The sequence below is a fragment of the Pseudogymnoascus destructans genome (genome assembly GCF_001641265.1).
Source record: "Pseudogymnoascus destructans isolate 20631-21 unplaced genomic scaffold scaffold_3, whole genome shotgun sequence".
In the NCBI taxonomy this organism is placed as follows: Eukaryota; Fungi; Ascomycota; class Leotiomycetes; order Thelebolales; family Thelebolaceae; genus Pseudogymnoascus; species Pseudogymnoascus destructans.
Window position 1 is genome coordinate 1,761,490 of NW_020167522.1, and position 23,821 is coordinate 1,785,310.

At 48.8% G+C, this 23,821-nt stretch overlaps 10 protein-coding genes across 10 annotated transcripts; 4 read left to right on the forward strand and 6 right to left on the reverse strand.

Moving 5' to 3' along the window:
• The first annotated feature begins 809 nt into the window (after positions 1-809).
• On the forward strand, positions 810-1,933 carry VC83_01764 (uncharacterized protein). Its single transcript, XM_024465438.1, has 2 exons — positions 810-1,409; positions 1,466-1,933. Exons 1-2 carry the CDS (start codon positions 1,041-1,043, stop codon positions 1,820-1,822), a joined length of 726 nt encoding a protein of 241 aa, XP_024327202.1. The 5' UTR covers positions 810-1,040; the 3' UTR covers positions 1,823-1,933.
• On the reverse strand, positions 1,934-3,697 carry VC83_01765 (uncharacterized protein). The gene is made up of 3 exons (XM_024465439.1): positions 3,091-3,697; positions 2,876-3,007; positions 1,934-2,820 (listed from the first exon to the last, which is right to left on the reverse strand). The coding sequence occupies exons 1-3, from the start codon at positions 3,175-3,177 to the stop codon at positions 2,122-2,124; spliced, it is 918 nt and encodes a 305-aa protein (XP_024327201.1). The 5' UTR covers positions 3,178-3,697; the 3' UTR covers positions 1,934-2,121.
• Positions 3,698-5,805, reverse strand: VC83_01766 (uncharacterized protein). The gene is made up of 2 exons (XM_024465440.1): positions 5,292-5,805; positions 3,698-5,134 (listed from the first exon to the last, which is right to left on the reverse strand). Exons 1-2 carry the CDS (start codon positions 5,313-5,315, stop codon positions 3,989-3,991), a joined length of 1,170 nt encoding a protein of 389 aa, XP_024327200.1. The 5' UTR covers positions 5,316-5,805; the 3' UTR covers positions 3,698-3,988.
• Positions 5,806-8,119, reverse strand: VC83_01767 (uncharacterized protein). Its single transcript, XM_024465441.1, has 2 exons — positions 7,760-8,119; positions 5,806-7,699 (listed from the first exon to the last, which is right to left on the reverse strand). Exons 1-2 carry the CDS (start codon positions 7,907-7,909, stop codon positions 6,302-6,304), a joined length of 1,548 nt encoding a protein of 515 aa, XP_024327199.1. The 5' UTR covers positions 7,910-8,119; the 3' UTR covers positions 5,806-6,301.
• Positions 8,120-8,387: 268 nt separating this feature from the next.
• On the reverse strand, positions 8,388-8,907 carry VC83_01768 (uncharacterized protein; the record flags this gene model as incomplete). The annotated part of the gene is made up of 4 exons (XM_024465442.1): positions 8,388-8,692; positions 8,743-8,768; positions 8,830-8,843; positions 8,899-8,907. 4 exons carry the CDS (start codon positions 8,905-8,907, stop codon positions 8,388-8,390), a joined length of 354 nt encoding a protein of 117 aa, XP_024327204.1.
• VC83_01769 (uncharacterized protein) lies at positions 8,829-13,425 on the forward strand. Its single transcript, XM_024465443.1, has 5 exons — positions 8,829-9,669; positions 9,720-11,985; positions 12,037-12,258; positions 12,313-12,572; positions 12,628-13,425. The coding sequence occupies exons 1-5, from the start codon at positions 9,628-9,630 to the stop codon at positions 13,300-13,302; spliced, it is 3,465 nt and encodes a 1,154-aa protein (XP_024327203.1). The 5' UTR covers positions 8,829-9,627; the 3' UTR covers positions 13,303-13,425.
• A 270-nt stretch (positions 13,426-13,695) lies between these two features.
• Positions 13,696-15,441, forward strand: VC83_01770 (uncharacterized protein). The gene is made up of 2 exons (XM_024465444.1): positions 13,696-13,883; positions 13,943-15,441. The coding sequence occupies exons 1-2, from the start codon at positions 13,823-13,825 to the stop codon at positions 15,100-15,102; spliced, it is 1,221 nt and encodes a 406-aa protein (XP_024327448.1). The 5' UTR covers positions 13,696-13,822; the 3' UTR covers positions 15,103-15,441.
• A 953-nt stretch (positions 15,442-16,394) lies between these two features.
• VPS1 (vacuolar protein sorting-associated protein 1) lies at positions 16,395-19,372 on the reverse strand. Its single transcript, XM_024465445.1, has 6 exons — positions 19,185-19,372; positions 18,989-19,123; positions 17,542-18,937; positions 17,208-17,487; positions 17,074-17,158; positions 16,395-17,019 (listed from the first exon to the last, which is right to left on the reverse strand). Exons 1-6 carry the CDS (start codon positions 19,226-19,228, stop codon positions 16,851-16,853), a joined length of 2,109 nt encoding a protein of 702 aa, XP_024327449.1. The 5' UTR covers positions 19,229-19,372; the 3' UTR covers positions 16,395-16,850.
• A 72-nt stretch (positions 19,373-19,444) lies between these two features.
• On the forward strand, positions 19,445-20,612 carry VC83_01772 (uncharacterized protein). Its single transcript, XM_024465446.1, has one exon. The coding sequence runs from the start codon at positions 19,532-19,534 to the stop codon at positions 20,531-20,533; it is 1,002 nt and encodes a 333-aa protein (XP_024327450.1). The 5' UTR covers positions 19,445-19,531; the 3' UTR covers positions 20,534-20,612.
• Positions 20,613-20,955: 343 nt separating this feature from the next.
• VC83_01773 (uncharacterized protein) lies at positions 20,956-23,677 on the reverse strand. Its single transcript, XM_024465447.1, has 4 exons — positions 22,573-23,677; positions 21,987-22,390; positions 21,304-21,932; positions 20,956-21,249 (listed from the first exon to the last, which is right to left on the reverse strand). Exons 1-4 carry the CDS (start codon positions 23,249-23,251, stop codon positions 21,195-21,197), a joined length of 1,767 nt encoding a protein of 588 aa, XP_024327451.1. The 5' UTR covers positions 23,252-23,677; the 3' UTR covers positions 20,956-21,194.
• Positions 23,678-23,821: the final 144 nt, after the last annotated feature.

Below are 23,821 nucleotides of genomic sequence, written 5' to 3' on the forward strand. Positions count from 1 at the left end.
GCGACGCGTGAGAAAGCAGGTGGCGGACATGACCAACGGCTTCTTATATGTACAACGGCTTGATGTTGCGGTGTTTAGGCCACTGAAAAAGCGGTTGACGGCCGTACTCTCACATCTTAATGAAGCACAACTTACACGCATACAGAAGGCAGAGTGGTTAACAGCATACGTACGAGCACACGCAGACGCATTTTCGATGCTAAACATTACTTCCGCATGAGGGGATCCGGCTTACACCCATTCCAACCACAAAAACCAATCCGGACGTTAAAAGCCGTGACAGATGCGACAGACGGCCGACCTAAAACACCAAATGAACATAACATATTTGAGTCTGTCTTTCAGAATAGCGGTCCGCCTGATATCTCTACATTACGCAAAGCCAATACCGTGTTTATCTACGGCTTTACGGTCCTTAATACACCTACAACCCGCTACATCCAAAGATTGGCAGATGAGACAGCGACTAAACAAACGAAATTTTCTACAACGACGTGAAGCAGACAACCTACGAGCTATAATACAAACACGAAGGACACAGAACAAAGGCAAGAGAGCAGTTTTGAAAGGACAGTTCCATATTACTACAGATAAACTACGGTCTCAAGTTATAGAGGCCGAAAATGCGACCAGACAGAAAGCGACAAAAGGCAAGAGTATAGCGCTAGAAAGTACTGTACCTAACCAAACCAAAGACACAGACGACGAGGACATAGAGGAGATCTATGACTGCATCGTAGTCGAGCCCCGAGGCCGTGGTTGTCATTTGGTCGACTGTTGTCGTTTGCGTTAGGTAGTACGCCATATGCCCAAGTACGCCACGACTTACGTTAAGTTACGTAGTAAAACAATGATCCATGCCGTGCCGCTACTGCCAGATGGTCACGTGCATCCGCGTTATCCTCCATTATTCATTGCCATCCCAAATTACTATTGCGGCAAAGTTGAACTAAACCCACCACCAACTGGAACGAACACTAAAACCTCATTCTATTTGGCCCATATATTGAGCCCTAGGTTGGAGATGTCTAGTTGCGTTCATGCCTTTTCGATTCGCGCACATCTGCGATCTCCTTGAGCGGTTGGACCAGGTCTATTCGCGATATCCACCATACCTCCCAAAGGATGCTACACAGAAGTCACGAGACGCTGTTCTATATTGGTTCGAGAAGCATGGGCAAAAGATCAGACACGACGCAAATGGCTTAGCTTTGCTATCGACGCTGTTCCCCGATAGAACCCAGAGAGTGTACGGGTTGGACAGCAAAAGCTTGGAGAAAATAATTTGTCGGGCGTTATCACTGCCGTCTTCACGAGTTGCTGCCCTGACGCGTTGGAGGGAGCCTGGAGCGGGAGTGGGCGATTTAGGTGCATGTGTGGAACGAGTGGTCGATCAGGATGTAAAAGAAGTCAGTTTCCAAAATTGAGCTGTAACTACGGTTCCTGTGCTGACTATGACTCCCAGGAAGCAGCTGTGCAGCCACGAGCGAGCGGAGTTACTATCGAAGATATCGAGCAAGTGCTTGTAGCCTTTGCCAGGCAGACTCCTCCTTCACCACCACACTCGAGACCATTGGCGGTTGATGAGACATGTGGTGGTTCGACAGCGTCGCTTGGCAGGTTGTACCAGCGACTGCCAGCTCGAGAGTCCAAATGGCTGACTAGACTTATTTTAAAGAGCTACTCGCCAGTCATTGTTCCGGAACATTTGGTCTATATGTTATATCACCCATTCCTTCCCGGCGTGTTGGAAGTCGAACCGGATTTCTCAGCAGCTCTATTCCTCCTACGTGGAATGAATATTCCTGCCTTGATCCACTAGGAGTATGCTACCCTGCCCGAAACGCCCAAGGTAATATATGCACCGTCAGACAGCAGGCTAGCGTTTGGATAATGAAATTCGAGTCACAGTATAGCATGAAGAGTTCCAATAAAAAAATATGCATTTGATTAATATGAAGCAGCTAGTTTTTGTATAGAAATATCCTGTTGTCAAGGCCAGTATTTTGCTAAAGAGTTCCAGATAACTGCGCCAAACGTTCATGCTCTCTTCATACCCATGTCCAATCCGCCGGCCAATAATTATGAACTATTAATATTGGGTTTCTCGAGGAATACCATTTAAGCAGCCTCGTCATCATCAAGACGTAGAGCGCCCTCATTGTTTAGGCCATGGCTCCAGAATCCCCCAATGGTCGGGGCGGTTCGAGCATGGGTGGACAGGAGCCACAAAGCAAACACTGGCTTGGCCAACGCATCAAGCACAACGTACCAAATAATCTCGCAGTCAACTGACAATTTACCCTTTCCAGCTCCGAGAGCCCATATAATTGGATAAATTGTCCAGAGAACAAGAATGAATCCTCCAACGGCACCGAAAAACCTGGCGGTTCCACTACCTCTCTGGGATGCGTTACGTCGGCCTCCAATGACGAGTTGATAGACCACGACGAGGTACGCCAACCACGCAATGATATAGAACCCCCAACGCTGTCCCTTGGTCTCGCCGAGAGCTGCGAAAAGGCCGGTGAGGATCATGGCGGCATCTGCCACGAGGGTGACGAGGATATCGGCGCCATTAAGTCCAGCAAGTAGTGCAAGGCTGAGAAGTATCAAAGGGGTCGTAAGGAGCCAGTCGACATATCTGGCCCAAAATAGTTGCCGGAAGACATCAACATCTTGTACTGGGTCGGTGTGTTTGTGGCAATTCGAGGCTACCATATGCACGAACGAATTTCCTCCTCCAGTAGCCATACCAAAGTATGAGATAGTGGCGAATGCCGCAATGAAGGTCGCTATAATATGGAACACACGCTTTTCCTAATAAAGGGTCAATATTCTGTGGCATTGTTTAATGGGGGAGGGGTAATCTTACCACTGGGACACGCCACGCCATGCTAATAAAGGCGAGAGTGGATAGGAGCATAATAATGAAGCCTACCCACAGAGCAACATGTCCAGCATGGCCAAGCTCTTGGTAAACAGGCAAGTCTGGGATAACTGTGGGCTGCACGAAATTCTGGTCAGTCTGCGTTCCCTTCCAAAGCACAGGAGCTTGAAGAAATCTGGATTTCTGAGCGCTACACTCACAATCGGACCCACGGATGGATGGGCAGTTGCAGTTGGGAGCAAGCTGCTCAGCTTTGTATACTGAGGCATAACTGGATCGACGAGCATGGTGTCGACTTTTGAGAACGTCTCGTGCAGAGTTGAGATGTCCAGTACTGCAAGGAAATATAGCTAGATCAAAAAATAGGTTTCCAGAGGAAGAGGACGAAGGAGAAGGAAGACAGTTAAAAGTAGGATATATAGGAACTATATGGAAAAATTGGTTAAGGGCCTTCGATCAAGACCTGGATTGTGGGGGTTTGGGGACACTTATCAAGCCAACATGCTGCTCATCAATGGTGTATGAGCAGTATCAGGTGAGACCCGTTCGAGATGATGTAGGTAACTCAAGACTATGTCTAGACTTTGTAGATATGATTGGATATCAGATGGGGAACTAGCTAAAGTGATTGGAAGATATACAAGATCGTGTCTCGATCTGCGAGAACCAGGCTTGGCATGGAGACACGAAATTGTGACTATGTAACCAGGCTGTCAGTTACCAATCATGTAGATATGTTTCTTGGGATAAGTTACGACATGGAAATCTAGGCCATCTGGGAACGTTTGGGGCTTGTTGTGGTATCACGGAAAGTAGATGACGTCAACGATCCTTGGGGGGGTTATTATTAACAGGCATACCAAAACGTAACACTTTTTGCCACTATATACATGTAAACTTGTCAGAGATACCGCAATCATTCGTACTGGTGACAGTGCCCGGTAAGATGTGTAAAGTAATCTGTAAATATCTAATTCTCAATTTTCATATCCAAACATGATATACTCCAGATCGATGACCAACGCCAACGAAGTTTTGGAAATTCGTGCCATGAGCGAAAGAGCTCTTTTTTAGCTTCGCTTGGAAGTCAAAGCTCTTTTATGTGGCCTCCAATGAAGGCACTAATGCTTGAAGAGCTCCCTCTGATCTTTCCGAGGGTAGTATTACTACCCCAGCACGGGCTGTCGATAAATATGTCAGCTCTCCCCCGTCAGAGTCGAAGCTCCTCGTTTGGTCTACCAGCCGGCCAGCGACACCGCAGACAATACCCGTTGATTCCAATGGGAGGTTACTAAGATCCAAAAATATCGGAACCAAGTCACAGTCTGTATCCCCAGCAATAAAGTTTCCAAACAAGTAGAGTAAAGCTTTGTCGATGAGCAGTGATGGTGCATCATCTTTGGTCAGCGTTACAGAGAGAAAACGTGGCTGTATTGCCAAGGCAGCCACAAGACTTAGATATAGGTTAGGTTCAACTTTTTGCAGCCAGGTTGAATGAGGTGGTGCCTCATTACTGTTGTTGGACATCGGCCGTGACGAGTAGTTGCTGTTGGAATCGAGCTCCTTTCCTGAACACTGGGCGAGATATAGGCCATCATTAGTAAACGGCACAACATTTCTCTGGCTTAAAAGCCTGAAGGTGCGTTCTTGGAGTTCAACAACACTCGACGGTGGTGGAGTATATGGCTTGATAGCATCGGAGCTGGTGTCTCTGGAATGCGAAATCCCAGACGGAGCTACATATGTAGCATCACTCTCTGAGAATTCGAATTTTTGTTCCAACAGGGCTTGGACCACAGTTTTGTGGTCTTTGGCAGGCACCAAAATAAAGTCGGTATAATAGGTCGTGATAAAGAAGATCGAGATCCCGGCCATGGCCAGAGGTGCTGTAAGGTCCATCACCCTTTGACTGGCCTCCATCCCAGCGCTGCTGATGGAGAAAACCAGATAGGGATCTCGAGAGATGGTGACCTGCTCACGCGCGTCCTTTGGCAAAAGCTCCATCGCAGGCTGGAAGACCCTCTCCGCATAGTCTGTTCGACACACGATTGAACATTCTATTGGCGTAATGCTAATGTTGAGGAATCCTTGTTTGCCATGAACCGGGGACGGATCTGGCATGTGGTCCCGCGCCTCTGCCGAATTTGGTACCACGATATCATGAGGTAGCAAGACGCGCAGTATTGGCTGCAGAAAGCTTGAATAGAGAGACAGCGGGATATGAATCAGACTAAAGTTGCCGTCCTGTATATGCCAGTTAACATTTTATGTCTCAAATCCTGCATGCAGGGACCTTGTCGGCGTTGATATTTGAGTTGGATGTTTGATAACAATCTTTCTGGGTCCAACAACGCCCGCGGTTGTGAAAAGCAATCAGCCGGGAGGTAGATTATGTGCTTACAATGAACGATATGTGGGCGGTCATGTTGACCTTAATTGCCAATTTGGCCTTACACAAATTCTGGCCTCCTAACTCCGCAAACTGGCGGCTTTGTCTGAGATTTGGATTTCCTTGGCTTTCGGCGTCTGGGTATTTGAGCGTTGAAAGATGACTCGAACAAGCTTTATTTCAAAAGGCTAAACGCCAGTTATGAGCTATGTTAGGGGAATGTTTCTGTATCCACTTGATTTGTTATCATTAGGTATGACACAACGATGAGATGGGGCTATATGAATGAGTTGCGATGCTCATCGACCCCGTTTCATGCTATTGTGCAGACATATCCTGGAGACGAGAAGCGGCGTCTAGCAGTTGTCAGTTGCAACGCGAAAGGCAAAAGAAACTATGGAGATGCTTATCCCTGTGCGCTACCATGAACCACTAACTTTGGGGAAACTTGGAGTTACAGTAGCTGATAATTTTACGAAGTAGAGAGGCTAATTATGTGTCGTGCATGATTAACTTGGGTGCGGGGAACAGCCTTGAGCTGGATGCTGATAACGGGCGTGGGCGGGAGTTTTAATTGGGCGTCAACGGCACCCGTTAGACGATTATCACCAAACGCTAGACGCTGAATACTCTAGTATGGCATAATTATCTTATCTTTTGGCGCCTTCCGAATCGGAATCGAAGACGACTTATTGTGCACCTTTGGTTTGCTGTCCCTTTAGTTGTCGTACTAGGCTTATGTATTCCGTAATATAATCGCCGCCATATATAAACTATAATACCGAGGTTGGACCCGTCTGATATTCTCAATGTTGAAATAGCCCATCCATGGCCAACCAGTGACGCTCTCTTTGTCTCCATGCACTGCGCACAGTAAATACGAGGAAAATTGTGAGGCACTGGTAAATATAGAGCTAGCTCTAAACTTTCTTCGCTACGTGGTCATTGCTGGTATTTATTGCTGGTATCTCAACTACCACTACTGGAAAGTGGTGAAGATTATCCGAATATTTATAATACATTCAGTACCCTCTGTATCCAGGATGACTGTTATTATGGCCATGACCAGATCCACTATGTGCGCCCGGTTGTTGACCAGAATCTCTGCCAGTAGGATACTGCGGGGGCCAGCCCCCCGCAGTGGCCTGGTAGCCATGCATCGGTTGTTGCTGCTGCCATTGGGATGCGTCTGGGGACTGTGGTGGAGGGGGAGGTTGTTGCCACGGCTTGTATTGTTGGCCGTGATCAGCATGATGAGATGTTGACTGCGGCGGCGGCGGGAAGTGTTGCCGATGTTGCTGATGTTGTTGATGATACGGAGGTGCGGCAGAGTGCGGCGTAGGCATCTCTGGCTGTGCACCCTCGAAAGGGATGTTTCTGCCTCGGAACCTGCTTTGGCTTGGACTCCGGCTTCTGCTACTGCTCCTGCTTCTGCTCCTGCTGCTGGCATGAGAACCGGCATACCGCCGTTTCTTGGCGTGATGACTATCTCGGCTTGAACTTCGACTCCTGCTGGAGTTGCGATTCAGCACCCTCGACCTTTCGGTTCCGGGAGGCCCAGACTTGTTTTTGTTCATCCTCTTCTTCATCTTCTCACAAAGCGTAGTTGACCATCCATAATAGCCTTCGTCGCCTGCAACCACGTCGCCCAGATCGTCTCGGAGAATCCGGCGACCAACCTCGTCCACGTCCCAAGCCCGGGATTCGTTTTCATCCTGGCAGGCGATTGGGTCATAGATAGTCTCAACTTCCTCTAAAAATGCCTTTACGGAGGCAAGAAGTTCTTCATCCACCTGCCCTGGCACAAACCGCATAGGCTTGACAAGGGTCGGATCAATTGGCCTCGTTGAATTGGGTATAATATGCTGCATGAGATTCCCTGCTGGCAAATCGTACCACGGTAGGTTTTGGTCGCCATGCATTGCAGGCATCGTAAATGGGGCATCTTTGGCGGACTTGGCTGCGACATTAGATACTGTCCTAGAATCCGAGTCTCCCGGTTCGTTCGTCGTTGAGTTCGATGGTTGGGCGGTCTCGACTGTCTGCCGGATTTTATTTATATCGTTCGTTGAGTAGTAGTGTTTCTCCTCCCATATATCGAGCAACCTCTGGATCTTCCTCAAATGCTTTGGGCTATTTTTGAAAGAGGCGGCACTGGAGATATGGTTGGCGAGAAGAGGTAGGAAGTTGTCGGCAAAAGAGGTATCTCTATCGCGGATCTTGGTATGGTAAATGAGATCACTGATCAGGTATAGTATGTGTAGGCGCTTTCTTTTCGCTGAAGTTTCCCTCTTAGCTGACACCAATGCACTTCTATCTGCGTCTGAAAATGAGGCTGAGAGCGCGGCCAGAAATTTCGCGAGAGCTGTAATTCGCGTTGTAGACTGGATGACATTGGAAAGAACCCATCGTTTGCACTTCTATCACCGATCGTATTTTAGCTATCGTATGGAGTTATATCTGGGAACATTTTGCCCAACCTGGATATTTGTTGGTGAGCACTGTGTCGACACGGCGCCGAGGAGCGTGTGGAATTGCGCTACATCATCGCGAGGTACTGGTACGGGGTCTGGCCTCAGTAAACTTGCTGCGAATGTAGCCTTCGCAATGGCTATTTGATGAGACGCCATATTTATGGCTTTACTTCGCAAGTTTGGTCTTGACGCGTTGCGAATTGCCCGTCGTCGGCATCAACAATGACGTCCAGTTGGTCCGACGATTCTCGGGTTTCAGCCTCGGTCTCTTGGCGTTGAATTAATTTCATGTGCCAGCCGTCATGGGGATCGAGAAGACGAAAAGTTCACACGGCGCCACACAAATTCACTGACGGCACTGTATGGTATAGAATGGAGTCTAAATAGTCTTCCCTGTCAAATCTTTATGGTGTGGTTTTCAAATGTCAAATGTATGTGGTGCACGTCAGGAGGCCAATCTGATCTACACAGCCACTTCATATAATACATCTGTCTGTAGTGGAGAGGAGGGTAATATAGTACAGTTACGTGAAGTTTGCCATCCCGCCATGGCTGTAACCCCTCTAATCTTCTATTCTGTCCCCAAAGTGTAGTGTGAACAGGCCAGGCCGAAGAGCCTACTTTCCGTGACACCTCAACTAAACCTGTCCCCTTTCTTCGTCTGGTATGGCTGGCTTGCTTCATATTTGCTCTTCTCAATCACTCGTTGGGACTCACTCCCTGGATCATGCCGCGTTGGAGCCGGGTCGGAGCTTGCCTCTTGACTTGGGGATATGTTCGAGCCACCTCCTTTACCGCTTTGTGATGAACCGCTACCTTGGCCATATCCGGGGTGCTCAAGCGATGCTAAACGGCGTCGCTTTGCCTCAGCTTCTTGGAATCGGGTCTGTCGGTCTGCGTTGATAGACTTCTTTGCGAAATAATATGCTGCCCCGCCGGCTGTTTTCTACAATCAGTATACCGCAGTCGCTGGAATGACAGACACCTACCAACACACAACGAGCCCCATCCTGCCCTGTTATGCAGATACTGTCAGGATTCGCATTGCCTTCTCCATTGGGGGGTAGGAGCCATACCAGAATGATTTAACCTGCACGAAAATCAGTAAGCTGCTTGTGAGCTGAGCGCGGTGTGAATGTACTGACAGTGTTCATTGTGAAGAATATGGGATGTAGTCGCTTTTCAGGAGTATATTTCTCAAGACCCGTAAGACAAAGAGCTGTCGGCTTGATGTTGTGGCCGGAAGGTTGTGGAGAGTTTATGTTGATGAGCTCAAAATCGGACGTCAATGGACCGGGACCGGGGCAGCACCGTCTCTCTGATTACGTAGTGCTCGCTTTAATGCACAACATGTTCGGTTCCTGTATGGCTTCCGCACATTTTAAGGTATTTATGCGCTACGTGAACCCTGCCAACCAAGTACGTAAACCGCCAAGGTTGACGACTTGTGGCGGAACTTGCCCATAAATAGCAACCTCGAGAAATCCACAAGCCGCTCAACGGCCCGCCGACGTCTAGAAAAGCCACTGGATATTTGTCTAGTTATTACGATAGTTTGGTTTGTTATTTGCGACGCGATCAAGGTAGAGTCGACGACGATAAAGCGCCTGTCACTTCAGCGAAAACCGCCGCCGCGTCTTATCCGAAAGTGTCTCCACAAATACTGGTCTTACTGCCAGTGATTCAACAACGACATCCCAGCTTTCTCTTCGCCGAGTGTGTTCTTCGACAATAATGCGCTTTGAGGGGCATCTGTAGTCTATGGATAGTGGACCAAAACGATAATGTCGACAGGATCTCAAAAGTACTCGACTTGTTACATGGCTCATTACGTGGGGTCCTTGGAAGAGTGGAAACAAACATAAAACGCAAATATGAGCGGCAATGGTCCCGATAATACGGATGCTTCATCCATTGTAAGCCTTCTCTAATAATTTATATTCTCACTATCCTAACCAAAGTACAGAAACCAGTGTCTTCGTTGCTGTCGCATTTCGAACAACTGACCACACCGATTGGGAACAGCATACGGTCGAGATCTCAGTCGCCCAATCCAATAGCTCATCAAACTTTCCGCAGCAGCCCTGCGTCTCCTACAGGGCTGCATACACAAGAGGCCGCTCCCAATAACTGGCAAAATGGCTCTGGATGGCTTCAACCAACAGCAGCTGAAGTTGGGCGCCAAAGGCCTGTGTCTACTGGCCCGAAATTTGCTTCCCAATACTCGCCAGCTGTCACAATAGAGCCACCGAAGTCACCACCTAAACCGAGCAATCTCAGCCTGACAATATCTGGCTCGCGGGGTTCTTTGGCCCCGGAGACACCCATAGCGGCTTCGGCACCAGGTATCGCATCACCAAGGCATTTTAGGATCCCAAGCAGGCCTCAGACCCCGCTTGTGGAATCTCGAAAACCACCATTATTATCGCCCTCGCCAGCTTCACAGCCCCCCGAGCCTCCACCTCCTAGGAGGTCTGGTGAATTACGAAGAGAAGCCCCAGCAAAACCGCTTCCACGCGCTGCACCTATACCCAACCGCCTAGAGAAGCCCAAAATACCAGCCAAGCGCAACTCTGTATACGGCCAGACCACTGATAGGGAGGCTATGATACCTGTAAATACACAATCTACAGCGTATCGTGAGCTTCCAGCTAGCATGCCCACCAGTCGGGGGGTCAGCCCTAATCGCCCGTTCATGGTCGCGTCAGCAGCACCGTCTCGTCTACTTGTTCATGACACTGCTCCTAGAGTTAATCTAGACACTGAACCGTATTCTCCAGCGCCTATTAGTCTTGCGGCAGCGAAGAGAAGGGAGTTTGAACCCATTTCTCGGTCAATAGCGGTAGAGAGTTCGGATGAGCAGAAACCCAGTCTTCCCGCAAGACCAAGGCCTCCTCCAAGCAAACCGTTCATAAACCGATCCATGTCTAATGCGATGCCCGATACCCGCGCGAACAACCAGCAAGACCTACAACCGTACGCTCGAAATCCTCAGGTTGTTGATCGTAGTGTTTCACTATCAAGGACGCCCGAGAGAAATATATCTGCGTCTCGTTCTCACCCGCCCACTCCACCGAGATCATATCCAAGATCAATGTCAGTCGATCAGACTGCCATGAGAAAATCGACTGATTCTCAACACGCTTCCCGAACAACATATGAAGCCCCAGAATCGTCGATTCCAAGATCTTCACAAGCCCAACCTCCGACGGCAGAGACACCTCCAAGCAGTGTCGAGTATCCGGACCCTTCTAGATCGAATCGCCGACCACCAATAATTGGCCAGTCTGTCAGAGAAATACCGGTAAAGTTTGATGCACGAATATTTGATGTTATTGGCGAGTACGCTTGTTCATCAGGTACCTTCACAAGAGCCTGGAACTTGGTAACTGGCGATAAACTGTTGAACCTCAATCACGGAGAAACAGTGAAGATAATGTCCATTTCTTTCAAGGCATTCTCTACCCCTGAAGAGGAAGGACAACGACTATGGCTAGGCAATAATGTCGGCGACTTGGTCGAAGTTGATATTGCTTCACAGAGCGTCGTAGCGACAAAAAGTGCAGCACATAGCCGGCATGAAGTTATTAAGATATATCGTCACAAAGACGAAATGTGGACTCTCGATGACGTTGGAACGTTACACATCTGGGTCCCAAATAAGGCAACCACGCAAAGTTTCGACGCTTTAGCCCAAACTTTCCGGGTTCCTAAAGGCCATACATTCTCCCTTGTTGTTTGCAATGAACTGTGGTATGCGACAGGAAAAGACCTTCGAGTTTTCGATCCTACTGCCAGTGAAGGGGCACCGTTCCAGCTTCTCCAGCGACCTCTATGCCAGTCTAGCGCTGGCGAGGTTGTTTCTGGCGCAACGATTAACAGTCAACCTGACCGGGTATATTTCGGACACACAGATGGGAAAGTCACCATATACTCTCGCGACAGGTTTACATGTCTTGACATAATAAACGTTAGCTTGTACAAAATAAACTCTTTAGTTGGGGTCGGCCAGCATTTGTGGGCCGGTTTCAACACAGGATTGATTTGCGTTTACGACACCACTCAAACCCCTTGGGTTATGAAAAAGGACTGGAGAGCACATGAAAATCCCGTCATTGGTATTATTGCCGATAGGAACTCATCGCGCAAACTCGATCGCCTGCAAGTTATTTCTCTCGGTGCAGATAATTTGCTGAAGCAGTGGGATGGGTTGCTACGGGAAGACTGGCTTGGTACGCATTCCATGAATTAATTCGAGTTGATTGATACTAACTATGAAATAGAAAATGAAATGCGGGCACGAGATGCGGAGTTCTGCACCTTCCAAAACATTCGCACCCTCGTTATGACATGGAATGCCGGCGCCTCGACTCCCAGCAGCCTACGTAATTCGGACCAAGATTCTAGCTTCGTTCGGAATTTACTGAATTCGAGCGGGTCGCCAGACATTCTTATCTTCGGCTTTCAGGAGTTGGTTGACCTAGAAGACAAGAAAGCCACTGCTAGTAAGTTCCATCATCGTTGATAGACAGCCAATTATTATACTAACCTGTCTCAAGTGAGCTTTTTTAAGTCCAAAAAGAAAGATGCCCACTCTGACCAAGAGCGTATGTCGCATCAGTACAGAGATTGGAGAGACTATCTGGTCAGATGCCTGGATGACTTCATGCCCAAGAATGAGCTTTATCATTTGCTACAGTCATCGACTCTCGTTGGGTTGTTCACATGTATCTTCGTAAAATCTCACTTACGGGACCGGATTAAGAATCTCGGCGCTACGGAAGTCAAGCGCGGAATGGGTGGCTTGCACGGAAATAAGGTTCGTGATATGCATGTTTTCCCCATAAATTATATGTGACTAATCTCCGCAATAGGGTGCCCTGATAATCCGCTTCGTCGTAGATGACACTTCGATGTGTTTTGTCAATTGCCATTTAGCTGCAGGCCAGGCGCATACAAAACTACGCAACCACGATATATCTGCCATTCTAGAAAGTACTGTCCTTCCTGTCGAGCGAGATTCGAGCGCACGCTTGGATAGCTATATTGGTGGTGGTGATGGATCCATGATTCTCGACCACGAGGTCTGCATCATAAATGGGGATCTCAACTATAGAATTGACACCATGGGTCGGGACGCTGTCGTCAACGCGGTCAAGGCCGGGAACTTGGCTAAGTTACTGGAAAGAGACCAACTGCTCGTTTCGAAGCGGAAGAATCCGGGCTTTAGGCTACGAGCCTTCCAGGAGATGCCCATTGCCTTTAACCCGACATACAAGTATGACGTGGGGACTGATACATACGACACAAGCGAAAAGAAGAGGTCTCCGGCTTGGTGCGACAGGATTCTATACCGCGATGGTCATGTCGTCAACCGCATCAAGCAGTTCGACTACCGCCGCCATGAAGTGCGGGTATCAGACCATAGGCCTGTATCGGCCTTGTTTGAGATGACTATCAAATCTGTCCTACCCAGAGAAAGAGCTTCAACTTGGGACAAGACAGTACAAGGATTTGAAAAAGTCAAGAAACGACTCCTCACGAATTGAAGGACATCATGCTAGTGAGGTTGCCACATGGCCTCTTACTAAATTATGGCATACTTTGCCCTGAGATGATAAACAAGAATAAGAACATATAAAATTAGGAAGCCTGTGTAACGGATCTCTGTCACCAAACAACTTTGGGCCTACGCTATCGTGATGCAAACCCGTATTAAAATCTAGTGACATTTTATTTTAGAAACCAGTCATACGATGGTGCCTTCGCATTATATTGCTGCCTGTTATAACTTCCAGCTTTCGTGGCCAGAGCGACCACATGTTGTTCAGCCTCGAACGCACGACCGAGGGGATAGCGTCAGCCTTGTAATGTGGCTGGCGACGGCCCGAGTCACTACCTCGGCACCCCAATTAAGCGGGAGAAGTGGGGATGGAGGAGGCTATCTGAACTTTATTATATAGGGGGTAATTCTCATAATTCTTTATTAAAATACAAGTGTAACATTAGTAGATGACATATAATTCTCCCGCCGGACCTAAATATTTTAACATTTAAATCTTCAGAAACATGTCGGCATCACCACCTTTAACTGGAGTTAGGGTTCTAGAATTTGCTGGGCTTGCGCCAGGTAAGCCTCGAAATCCACCTCTAATAATTGAATAAACAATGATATTTACCTATCAAAAGGTCCCTTCGCTGGGCTTTTATTAGCCGATAATGGCGCCTCAGTTATCCGCATTGATCGAGCTGTCCCTGGCTCCACACACTCAGACAAGCTGCCACCGCCAACCACCGATGCGCTAACGCGTCACAAATCATCAATTGCAGTAGACTTAAAAGATCCATCAGGGGTTGAATTTGTCAAGACATTGGTAAAGAATTCCGATATTGTTATTGATCCGTTCAGACCCGGTGTTCTTGAGAAGCTGGGGCTGGGACCCAGTGATTTGAAGGCCGTCAATCCACGCATCATCCTTGGTCGCATGACCGGCTTCCGCAGGGATGGGAAGTATAAAGACATGGCCGGCCATGATATCAACTATATCGCTGTTTCTGGAGCACTGAGTCTTCTTGGTAGAAAGGGAGAAAAGCCATTTGGACCCGTCAACATCTTGGGTGATTTTGCGGGAGGAGGTGCAACGCTGTTCCAAGGCCTATTACTGGCGTTGTTGGCTCGAGAAAGGACAGGCGAGGGACAGGTCGTCGAAGCAAATATGGTTGATGGAAGTGCATACCTCGCCACCTTCCCAAGACTTGCCCGCAAGACACCGATGATGAATGGGCCGCGGGGAGATAATATGCTTGACAGCGGCTCCCCTTTCTATGATACCTATGAGACCAAGGATGGGAAATACGTCGCTGTTGGGCCTTTGGAGCCTCAATTTTTCCATGAACTTGTCAAGGGGCTAGGACTTGAAGGTCGCGGCCTTGAGGAAACTCGATATGACAGGTCCACATGGCCTGAAATGAGAGAGCTGTTTACGCGTCTCTTCAAAGAAAAAACGAGGACAGAGTGGGAGGGCGTTTTCGACGGCACAGATGCTTGTGTGACACCTGTTCTTGATCTTGATGAACTGGAAACCGACCCAAGCAGAGAAGGAGATGTGCGCCCTTCAGTCACTTTGACAGGAACGCCCGGTTTGGCCATCAAGCGCGATAATCCCTCGACGAGAGATCCAGCAACAGGCCAAGGAGAAGGAGTGCGTGGAGACGGATGGATAGGAAACTATTTAAGGCCAAGCCAGGGCGGAGAGAAAGTATTACAGGAGTGGCTGGGATGGTCCAAGTCAAATCAGTATGAAGTCAAAAACGGAGGGCTGGTATTAAAGGGCAAGGCAAAGATTTAGACAGTTGATTTTGCAGCAATTATCAACCGTGTATCAGAAGCCCCTGAGTAATGACTGAATGGTACACAGCCATTTTCCGTCTAATCTAATCCCATTATCCCCATTGATTGCGGCCACAACACTATGCCTCCGATGCCTTTAGTGCTCATTCTTGCTGCCGATCAAACTATCGAGCAGGCATCCTGGCAATAAACTCAATTTCCATTCATCAAATCTGCACTTGTCGGTTTGTTAGCGTATGGTATGCGTAAATACTTTTATTTGAATCTGGCTTGCTACCTGTAAGTCCAGCTCTTGGTCTCAGTGCCGGGCTTGGTGGCGGCCCTGGGGGAGGAGATGGCGAATCACTTCTTGATCTATCGACGTCTGAGGATACATTGAGATCTGAAAACAGAGCTCCTAGCTTCCGTGCAGCCATTGGACAATCTCGTCCGTTCGAAGTGAGGGTTCTTGAAAATAGGGGCTCCTCATTAGCGCTTGCCATATGATATTGCTCCTTGTCTCTCAATGTATGATTTTTGGGAACTTGGAAGGCAATTCTGCTCGGTGAGAAGAAAAGCCAAATGGTTTTTTTGTTGTGCGAGAGTGATTTTAAGCAGCTTCTATCAGTCTTTTGTTAACTTATCTCGAAATATACCTTCAATCTCCCTTCCTTATATACCACATTCTCTGAGAGTAGCAAGATTGGAGCATCCAACAAATAGCACTCATCCATGCCGCCTTGTACACGCAAACATAATCAAATCACCTCCAAACCCATGATCTGTATTCGTCCTCACGGAACACGTTGACAACGAATCACCAAGCCTCATGCCAGCCCTGCCCAAAACCAACCCGCCTCCGATTTCGTTCGATACCACGAGGCTCATGATTTGCCATGCTATTTCGGAGCTTTCTCTGGCTTTGCCATATACACGTCATACTGCGCCTTGACGACGAAATTATGTGCCCGCGCGCGAGTTTGCGGAGGTAACTGTGTTCGGAGGCAATTACCCCAATCAAAAGCACTTGTGTCAAATTCGTGGCGATATAAACCAACGTGAACCGGGCTCTGAAAACCCGAGCAAGATGAAGTAGGTGAATCTGTTGTTATCTGATGCGATTCTGGGCCGGTGTAGGGCTGAGCGGTTCAAACATGGGAGAAACAGGCACTTTGTGCGACTGTTTTAAGGTAGGAAACCGTTGGGGATCTGTGAGGCGTAAATGTAGCGTTGCATGCTGGGCGAGTCATCATAACCTGTGCTTCGAACCACCATCCAACAGTTCTCAGGAACGCAGCCTCGCATCAGATCGCAAGAGCATAACTGGATCATGAATTAGGTAGGCCTATTCTACACTGACTCGTCTATCTACTTCCCGCTGCATGTACTTTAAACTCGCAAAAGAAACAACAAAATGCAACTGAGCAACTCGCAATGGCTATTCAACGCCCCGTATCATACCTGCCCCGTATTACCACCAGTACAGAAGCATAGATCTCCAGCCCCATATTCCACTCCTGCCATCTGCCATCTTATCTCATTACGCGTTGCGAAATTGCGGGTATCGGGGCAACGCAGCGAGCTATCATTTCAGATCGACTTGACAAGTAATGAAATCTAATGGTTGGCAACCATTAGCACGGCAGACGCTGTGGCATTTTAACAGCCTCGGTTGATTGCGTTATTCGACGGTTGCCTAATATCTAGTTGTCGATTTGTCGTCATCGCGTTATAGCTCGAAGAAAATTGTGGTGTCTGTCATGGGATTTATCCGACCTGGGAAACGATCTCATTCGCACGAGCAAGGGATTCAACCATCTGTTGACACTCCTTTCTCCGACGAACGGTGTAATCGCTCTCCTTAAGAAGCTCATCCAAGGTGTCGGTGCGATACATATTCTCAAGGAGCTCACGCTGCATTTCATCCTTTGTGAATCTGGATTTGCATGTTAATACGAGTCGTTCATAGAATATACTGGGGACAACTCACTGGACTAAGTTTAGCATAATGGCCTTTGGAACCATATCGATAACCGTGCGCTTCACGATGTTGTAATAGGAGTTGATGAGCAATTCTGTATCTCGTTAGTGATTGTTTTGTCATCGACAATGTTGAAAACCTACTGATAACTTCGACTTCAACGGTTTCACGCTCTGACAACGTCCCAGATGCTTTCAGGGATGGTGGAGGAGCTTCCATCGCAGCCGCCTTTTTCTTGTTGCTCTTCGACGCGAAAAAGCTACCAAAGAAGCCCCCGTTGGCATCGGTGGAGCCATCCAGCGACGGGCTTGCGGCTCTTTGAGGGGCGGCAGCAGCTTGAGCTGCAGTAAGTGGCTTGCCTGTCTTTGGGTCGACTTGAACCGGTTTTGCTTGATGGTGCCTTTCATTTACGATTGCCATAGCCTGTAATATATCATTATTATGTCTTCATGGCATTCAGGAATCAGAACGTCTTACCCTGTGTCCATTCAGGAAGTCTGGGTGACCGGTATTAACGTAACAAGCCTCCATGGAAACTAAATCCCTGACTAATTTATTTGCCGGATCCATAGCTTTCTTGAAAAATGCGATAACAACAGCGTGGAACTTCTCCTTCAGTTGAGGATAACGACGGAAGAGTTGCTTCCCCAATAGTTGAGATAGGATACGAACAAGCTCGTCGTATACTAGGGAAACACACTTCAAACTTGGCTCCTCTAAGCGCTTAATCTGCTGCTTGACAATAAGCTCGAAGGCAGTCGTTCCCACGAATAGAGCAGGCGACGATCCTGAAGAGTTGTACAGGATGGTTCTGATGTCAATATCCTTCACCTGATCAAAGGGATCAACTGCCTTGACACCATTTGCGTAGAGCTCGTGGAAAACGAAGCTGATTCTCGCTCCACCGGAAAGCTCCACTGAGGACAGTTCCGTGTTGTTCCCGTCCAGGACCGTGCGCCACTCGTTCGTAAATTCCGTAATAATGTTCAATACAATATTGGCGCTGTTGCCTAGCATAGAATCTCCAAGGCCTTGAAGCTCAGTGGAATACTTCTGCAGAGACGCGGAAATGCGGGCCTTGATATCTGGGAGGGTCTGCTTGATGTGCATCATCAGAATGAGGTTCAGCTTCCGTGCCAAATAAGGGGTTCCGCAGTAAGAGCTCTTGTTCCGGTATGCCTTGTGGTTATCGAAGAAGTTCTTCTCGTTTTCTAACGCAGCTGTGATTGCCTTCTTGTTATCGATATCGCGTTGTCCTCTGTTCACAACTGGTACGTAACCCAGTCGGAGTGGGATAATGCGGCCAGCCAAAATATCAACAACATCGGTGCCGTCGTCCATAAGATCGACTTTGGTGAGGACACCAATCGTTCGTTGTCCCTCAGGGTCGACTTCTCGTGCAAGCTTGAGACCGTCGGAGTTGGCCAAATCGGTATTCGCACCAGTGACGGCCAAGATGATCGCATTTGGCTTGCTAATTTGTTTGATAACCATCTCCCTGATCTGACGCTCGATGTCCCTGGGTTGATCACCCACTGGGACCTTTGTGAGACCGGGCAGATCGACAAGCGTGAGGGTGAGGACATTTGGGGAGTATATGCGTAGGTTGATGGGCGCGGGTGAAATGCCGGCATTGCGCCCAGTCTTTGCCTCTGTCTCTTTGACGATCTCCTCTCTGATCTTGTTGAAGTCGTGGAATTTCTGTCCTGGGATGTGCAAGAACTCCCCCCACTCGTCCACATTTGCCTCCTTATCGGTTGTGTTCGACACCTCCTCCTCCCCCTTTACTCCATTTGTCGTCTCAGGCGGCTGTCGGTTTATCAGCTGGAGAACGAGGGGTCGTCGAGTAACAATTCCAGTGCCACGAGGTAAGCTGCATGTTGTTGTCAGTTATCGTTTCTTGGTGAAAGAGGGGTTATCTCACAAGTCGCGGCCGACTATGTTCTCTAACACGGAGCTCTTTCCGCTGGACTGACTGCCCACTACAACGATCTGGGGCAGATCAATCGGATTCTGCACACCAACTGTCGTGAAGACATCTTGAAGTTTGTTGACAAGCCTAGTGAAACCAGTTAACGTTGCTGCCTGCAGGGGTAAGTTTATCTCAAGGAGGCACGAACGTAATGAGGCCCGGATCGGAAATGCCACCCTGGTTGGACGTCATGGCGCCGGTGGGTATATTGCTATTGTCTGTGCAAGCCGAGGCCAACAAGCAGTCACAATATTATGGTGATAATAGGTGAAGGAAGAGACTGTGTAGTTCGTGAAATAGAAGAAAATGCGCGTGGACGCTGGATGGTAATGCGTGTACCCGTTACACAGGTGGGTACAAATAAATATGCCAAGGAGGCTCACCACAAGGTAACGGCACGTGTCGGCCTAGCAACTTCAGCACGTGATTAATCGGAACACCCCGCCAATAACCCCTCTTATACTATTTGGGCAACCATTATCATATAATTTCACAATGGCACCCCAACGTGTAATAACGGTTATCGGCTCTATAAATGCTGACCTGGTGACAGTCACTGACCGTGTCCCTCAAGGCGGCGAAACTCTCACGTCCAAATCGTTTGGTACTGGAGCTGGGGGAAAGGGTGCAAACCAGGGTATTGGGGCCGCTCGAACGTCTCGGTACAATCCAAAGAACTCTTCAAGCGCGGCGGGATTACAATCCGATGTCGATGTCAGGTTTATTGGAGCCGTTGGAGCCGACCCATTTGGTCCCTCAATTATAGCAGGCATGAAAGCTGATGGCCTGGATGTCACACGAATCAAAGTAGTGGAGGGGCAGAGTACTGGCGTTGCCGTCATTCTCGTTGAGGAGGCGACTGGAGAGAATAGGATATTATTCAATCCTGGAGCAAACTACACCCTCAGACCAGAACAGTTTACCAATATCAAGGAATTCGGAAGTCCCAAGCCGGATCTCGTAATCTTGCAGCTGGAGATACCGCTGGACACTGTTCTCACTATCATTGAGCTCTGCAAGGCCGCAGATGTCGCCGTCTTGCTGAACCCTGCTCCAGCTGTGCCTTTGCCCAACGCGGTCTTTGTGGGACTTGAGCACTTGGTTGTCAACGAAACAGAAGCAGCAATTATCTCCGGACGAAGCGTTGAGAGCGTTAACGCCGAAGGCTTTGACTGGGGCGTCGTCACCGATGACTTCCTGAACAAGGGCGTGAAGAACGTTGTCGTCACACTGGGAGGAAAGGGCTCCTATTCTTCGAGTGAAATCGGAAAAGGAAGCTTACTGCGTGCGAACAAAGTGAAGGTCGTCGATACCACTTGTGCTGGAGACACATTTGTCGGTGCCTATGGTTCCTTATACGTGAGGGCACTTGAGAGCGAAGGGAGTTGGGATTTGAAGGAAGCTGTACGAAAGTCCTCGAAAGCCTCAGAACTGACAGTGCAACGGCAAGGGGCACAAGAGGCGATTCCATGGTCAGATGAGATAAACTGGGACTGATCAATGCCAAACGGCGACATTCACTTTAGCTACCTCAAGAGTTTGAAAACAATAACAATTGCGAAAGCTGCCTGCCAGCCTTTAAAACGTGAGAATCTGTGCGATGATCTAAAATACCATACGAACACCTTGATATTCTCTTTCCAATACCGTGCATGATCACCCCCAGGCAGATTTATAGAGCCCATAATCCGCATCACCAAGTATGTAAACTACCTCCAACACCCAACAAGATCCAGCCATCAAAGGTCCCCGCCCTGCCCAAAAGTCTGAAAAATGGACCATGAATAATAGCCACCTGGAGGCTTGGGGAAGACCACACGTCATGTCGTTCCACAAGTTCACAAAAACAATAAATAAATTAAACGACTCTGATCCAGAAACTCTCAGAGCCTTTCAATTCGTGTCACTGAAAACATTGGCCATAGTATGAGATTCTATTAGTTCTAGCTACCGGTATGAATACTCACCTGCGCAAAAAAAAGCGACAGGCACCGCAATCTTCTCTTCCCAACGCCGTGCAGGATGCCCCTGATGCAAGCCTATAGAACCCAGAACCCCTATCGCCAAGTATAGCAACTGACGCCCAAGCATCCCCCTCCCAGTGACTGACCCGCCCTTCATTTACCCCGAATCACTGACGCCGAGCGGCGCCGTGTCATTAGCCGAGGTGGCCTCTCTGGAGGAGAGGGCCTGAGTTGGATTGGTTGCACCATCTGGCCCCGAGAACGTTAGCGAGGATCTTGGTCACTGACAGAGGGAAAACTTACATTCGGACACTCTGATCGTCGCCGGCGGTTGCGAACATCCGCGGGTTCTTCGGGTTCCATGAGACGCTGTTGCAGCACCCTGGCCGGTGAGCCTCCAGCTTCTCCACAATAGAACCGTTCTCCTTGTGCCAGACGAATACGTAGCCATCCTCACTACCGCTTATAACGAAACTCTCATCGGCACCACCAAAGTCGCTGCGGATTACGAACTTTCCGGCTTTCTGTCCTGCGAATGTCCTGATTGATTTTCTGTCCTCAACACTGAAGAGGAGAGCTTCTCCGTCGATCTTACTGATCAGTAGATACTTCGAGTCCTTGCTAACACTGACCGACGTTAATTTGACCTTGAGATCCATCTCGTACTCCAGCTCACGAGAGACGAAGTTATAGACATGAAGATGGCACTCGGTGTCCGTAGCGACTAACAGGCTGCCATCTCTCGACAGTGCCAGTGCTTCAATACGGTGCGGACGGTTCCAGTCGTATAGGAGATCGCCGTTCAGATTCCATTGGCAAAGGTTTCGTTCTTTGTAGAGACAGCCGGTGATAAACGACTTTCCATCCGGAGCCCAGGCACAAGAACTCACGGGCTCCTCGAAGCGGTTGATTGTCCGTAGAAGTTGGCCAGTCTTTTGCTTTCAGTTAGATACCTTCAACGATGCGGAGAGATTGGAATTACTTACCTCTGTGTCCCATAGCCTTGCATACCTATCCTTGGAGCATGTGATAACCATTTTATCATCCGGGCTCCATGATGCGAAGCAGACGCCCTGCGTATGATCGGGAAGGGTATGTACCACTTGCAATGATTGCATATCCCAGATTAAAGCCTTTCCTTCGGCGCCACAACTCACCAGCCTTGTACCATCATGTGAGAAAGCCACGAACCAAACTTCACTACTGTGCTGGTGTAGCTCTGCCGCAACCTCCAGTGGGAAGTTTTCTCGGTCACAGCGATGATCTGAATACAACGACGACGAGATTTCTGTATTATGATACAGGCAGTTGGCGATCCTGGACTGCTTGACTTGATCTAGTAGGACTGCAAGTCGGTGTTCAGGCACCATCAGGGATGGGGAAAGGCATTCTGTAGATCTGTTAGCGAGGCTGTTCTGAGTTCCAAAAACACAAAAAGCATTCATAGGGGCTGTGATGAAGTAGCCCATTGAAATTGTACATTATCTGTATCTATTATTTTGCTCCTTGTTACGCACAAGCCCTATGAATGCTTTTGGGTAGCACGGGGACTGCATTTTCAGGCTGACTTACTTGATAACTCGGATAGAAGAATATGCCGGGATTGACCATGAGCGCCATCCCACTCAGCTTTTGCCATCAGCTCATCCGAGGGACACATGAGTAAACTTGAGAGGAAATGGAGCTTGTGGACATTGTGATAGACCGGCGTCAGCTCGGTTCTCAACACCATCAATGCCCTGCCGGTATCCCCAGCTTCCAATAGCTCGAGAAACTTTTGTTGGCGGAGCCAGAACCGCATCTCATCTTTGTCTGCCCCTTCAGTGAGTACGAGCCCGTTGCTTATACCGGTGCCGTCAGTCACTGACGAAGTCGGATGACCAAATAACAACTCTTCCGCGTCTGACCATTCACCTCGAAGAACGGCATTCCGAAAGGCAGCCACTGTCGGGCTTTCGAGGTCGTATCCGCTCTCTTGAACCAGTTTCTCAGCAGAGGCATTATAACCCAGATCTGAAAGAGCCTGTATCAGCAGCCTCGACACTTCCTCACGGTCATGCCCGAAGTAAGCGGGATCTTGCGTGATTGTTTTCTCAGTAAGGCCATTACTTGTCGTAGACCCGTTTATGGCCGGCACGGTCTTTGTCAACCCATTCAGTGATTTCGACACCGGTGCTTCCGCCGCAGAGCCGTTCGTGAAGGGTCTAGGTCCGCCATTTGTATTGCTGCTATCTCCCTCAAGTCGCATCATAGGATCCCTGCGCCTGCGTTTGGGAAGAGGCTCGTTGGTAGTCTCGCCCGGCGGACCTAAGCTCTCAAAGCTTCGGTGGTCCTGGGCTTCTCTGTTGTCGGCTGGGGATGGTTCTCGCCCTCTACGGCGGCTGCTTTGCGTTCCACGAGGCAGCTGGGGTGGGTTCGTAGGTACAGGACCTGGGCTCTCGTTCGGGAGCAGGTTTGGATTCGACGATGCTCTGTCGACGGTCGAGTCTCGTGCTGTATCTGAAGGTTGGGCTGAGGACTCTGTGCTGGTAGTTGGCTGAGAGGGCGTCGAAGTGGTTGGGTCGTCGGAAGTGGATGGGGGAGGTAATAGTGGCGTTGGGGAGTTGTCGTCTGCCAGGACGACTATGGCGGGAGTGCCGCAGGTAATTCGTGAGTATGAGCGTATGAGCGTATGAGCGTATGAGCGTATGAGCGCGCGGGTCAAGTCGTGAGCTCCTACTCTTGGGTGTGTGTTTGTATATGATCTCTTGTCCAAGAGGCCTCTGTAAGTAGGGGTCCGAGGAATGGGCCAGGTGGGTTGCTAGATAAGATAGATAGCCAC

Coding starts and splice junctions, on each gene's coding strand:
- VC83_01764 (XM_024465438.1), top strand. CDS start 1,041: ATGCCTTTTCGATTCGCGCACATCTGCGATCTCCTTGAGCGGTTGGAC. Junction 1,410..1,465: donor TCGATCAGGATGTAAAAGAA/GTCAGTTTCCAA, acceptor TATGACTCCCAG/GAAGCAGCTGTGCAGCCACG.
- VC83_01765 (XM_024465439.1), bottom strand. CDS start 3,177: ATGCTCGTCGATCCAGTTATGCCTCAGTATACAAAGCTGAGCAGCTTG. Junction 3,008..3,090: donor ATCCATCCGTGGGTCCGATT/GTGAGTGTAGCG, acceptor AATTTCGTGCAG/CCCACAGTTATCCCAGACTT. Junction 2,821..2,875: donor TGGCGTGGCGTGTCCCAGTG/GTAAGATTACCC, acceptor ACCCTTTATTAG/GAAAAGCGTGTGTTCCATAT.
- VC83_01766 (XM_024465440.1), bottom strand. CDS start 5,315: ATGACCGCCCACATATCGTTCATT. Junction 5,135..5,291: donor CCGCCCACATATCGTTCATT/GTAAGCACATAA, acceptor TGGCATATACAG/GACGGCAACTTTAGTCTGAT.
- VC83_01767 (XM_024465441.1), bottom strand. CDS start 7,909: ATGGCGTCTCATCAAATAGCCATTGCGAAGGCTACATTCGCAGCAAGT. Junction 7,700..7,759: donor GCTCACCAACAAATATCCAG/GTTGGGCAAAAT, acceptor GATCGGTGATAG/AAGTGCAAACGATGGGTTCT.
- VC83_01769 (XM_024465443.1), top strand. CDS start 9,628: ATGAGCGGCAATGGTCCCGATAATACGGATGCTTCATCCATT. Junction 12,259..12,312: donor AGACAAGAAAGCCACTGCTA/GTAAGTTCCATC, acceptor ACCTGTCTCAAG/TGAGCTTTTTTAAGTCCAAA. Junction 12,573..12,627: donor GTGGCTTGCACGGAAATAAG/GTTCGTGATATG, acceptor TCTCCGCAATAG/GGTGCCCTGATAATCCGCTT.
- VC83_01770 (XM_024465444.1), top strand. CDS start 13,823: ATGTCGGCATCACCACCTTTAACTGGAGTTAGGGTTCTAGAATTTGCT. Junction 13,884..13,942: donor ATTTGCTGGGCTTGCGCCAG/GTAAGCCTCGAA, acceptor ACCTATCAAAAG/GTCCCTTCGCTGGGCTTTTA.
- VPS1 (XM_024465445.1), bottom strand. CDS start 19,228: ATGACGTCCAACCAGGGTGGCATTTCCGATCCGGGCCTCATTAC. Junction 19,124..19,184: donor TCCGATCCGGGCCTCATTAC/GTTCGTGCCTCC, acceptor TGGTTTCACTAG/GCTTGTCAACAAACTTCAAG. Junction 17,159..17,207: donor CGTTGAAGTCGAAGTTATCA/GTAGGTTTTCAA, acceptor AACGAGATACAG/AATTGCTCATCAACTCCTAT.
- VC83_01772 (XM_024465446.1), top strand. CDS start 19,532: ATGGCACCCCAACGTGTAATAACGGTTATCGGCTCTATAAATGCTGAC.
- VC83_01773 (XM_024465447.1), bottom strand. CDS start 23,251: ATGATGCGACTTGAGGGAGATAGCAGCAATACAAATGGCGGACCTAGA. Junction 21,933..21,986: donor CAAGGCTATGGGACACAGAG/GTAAGTAATTCC, acceptor TGAAAGCAAAAG/ACTGGCCAACTTCTACGGAC. Junction 21,250..21,303: donor GACGATCAGAGTGTCCGAAT/GTAAGTTTTCCC, acceptor TCTCGGGGCCAG/ATGGTGCAACCAATCCAACT.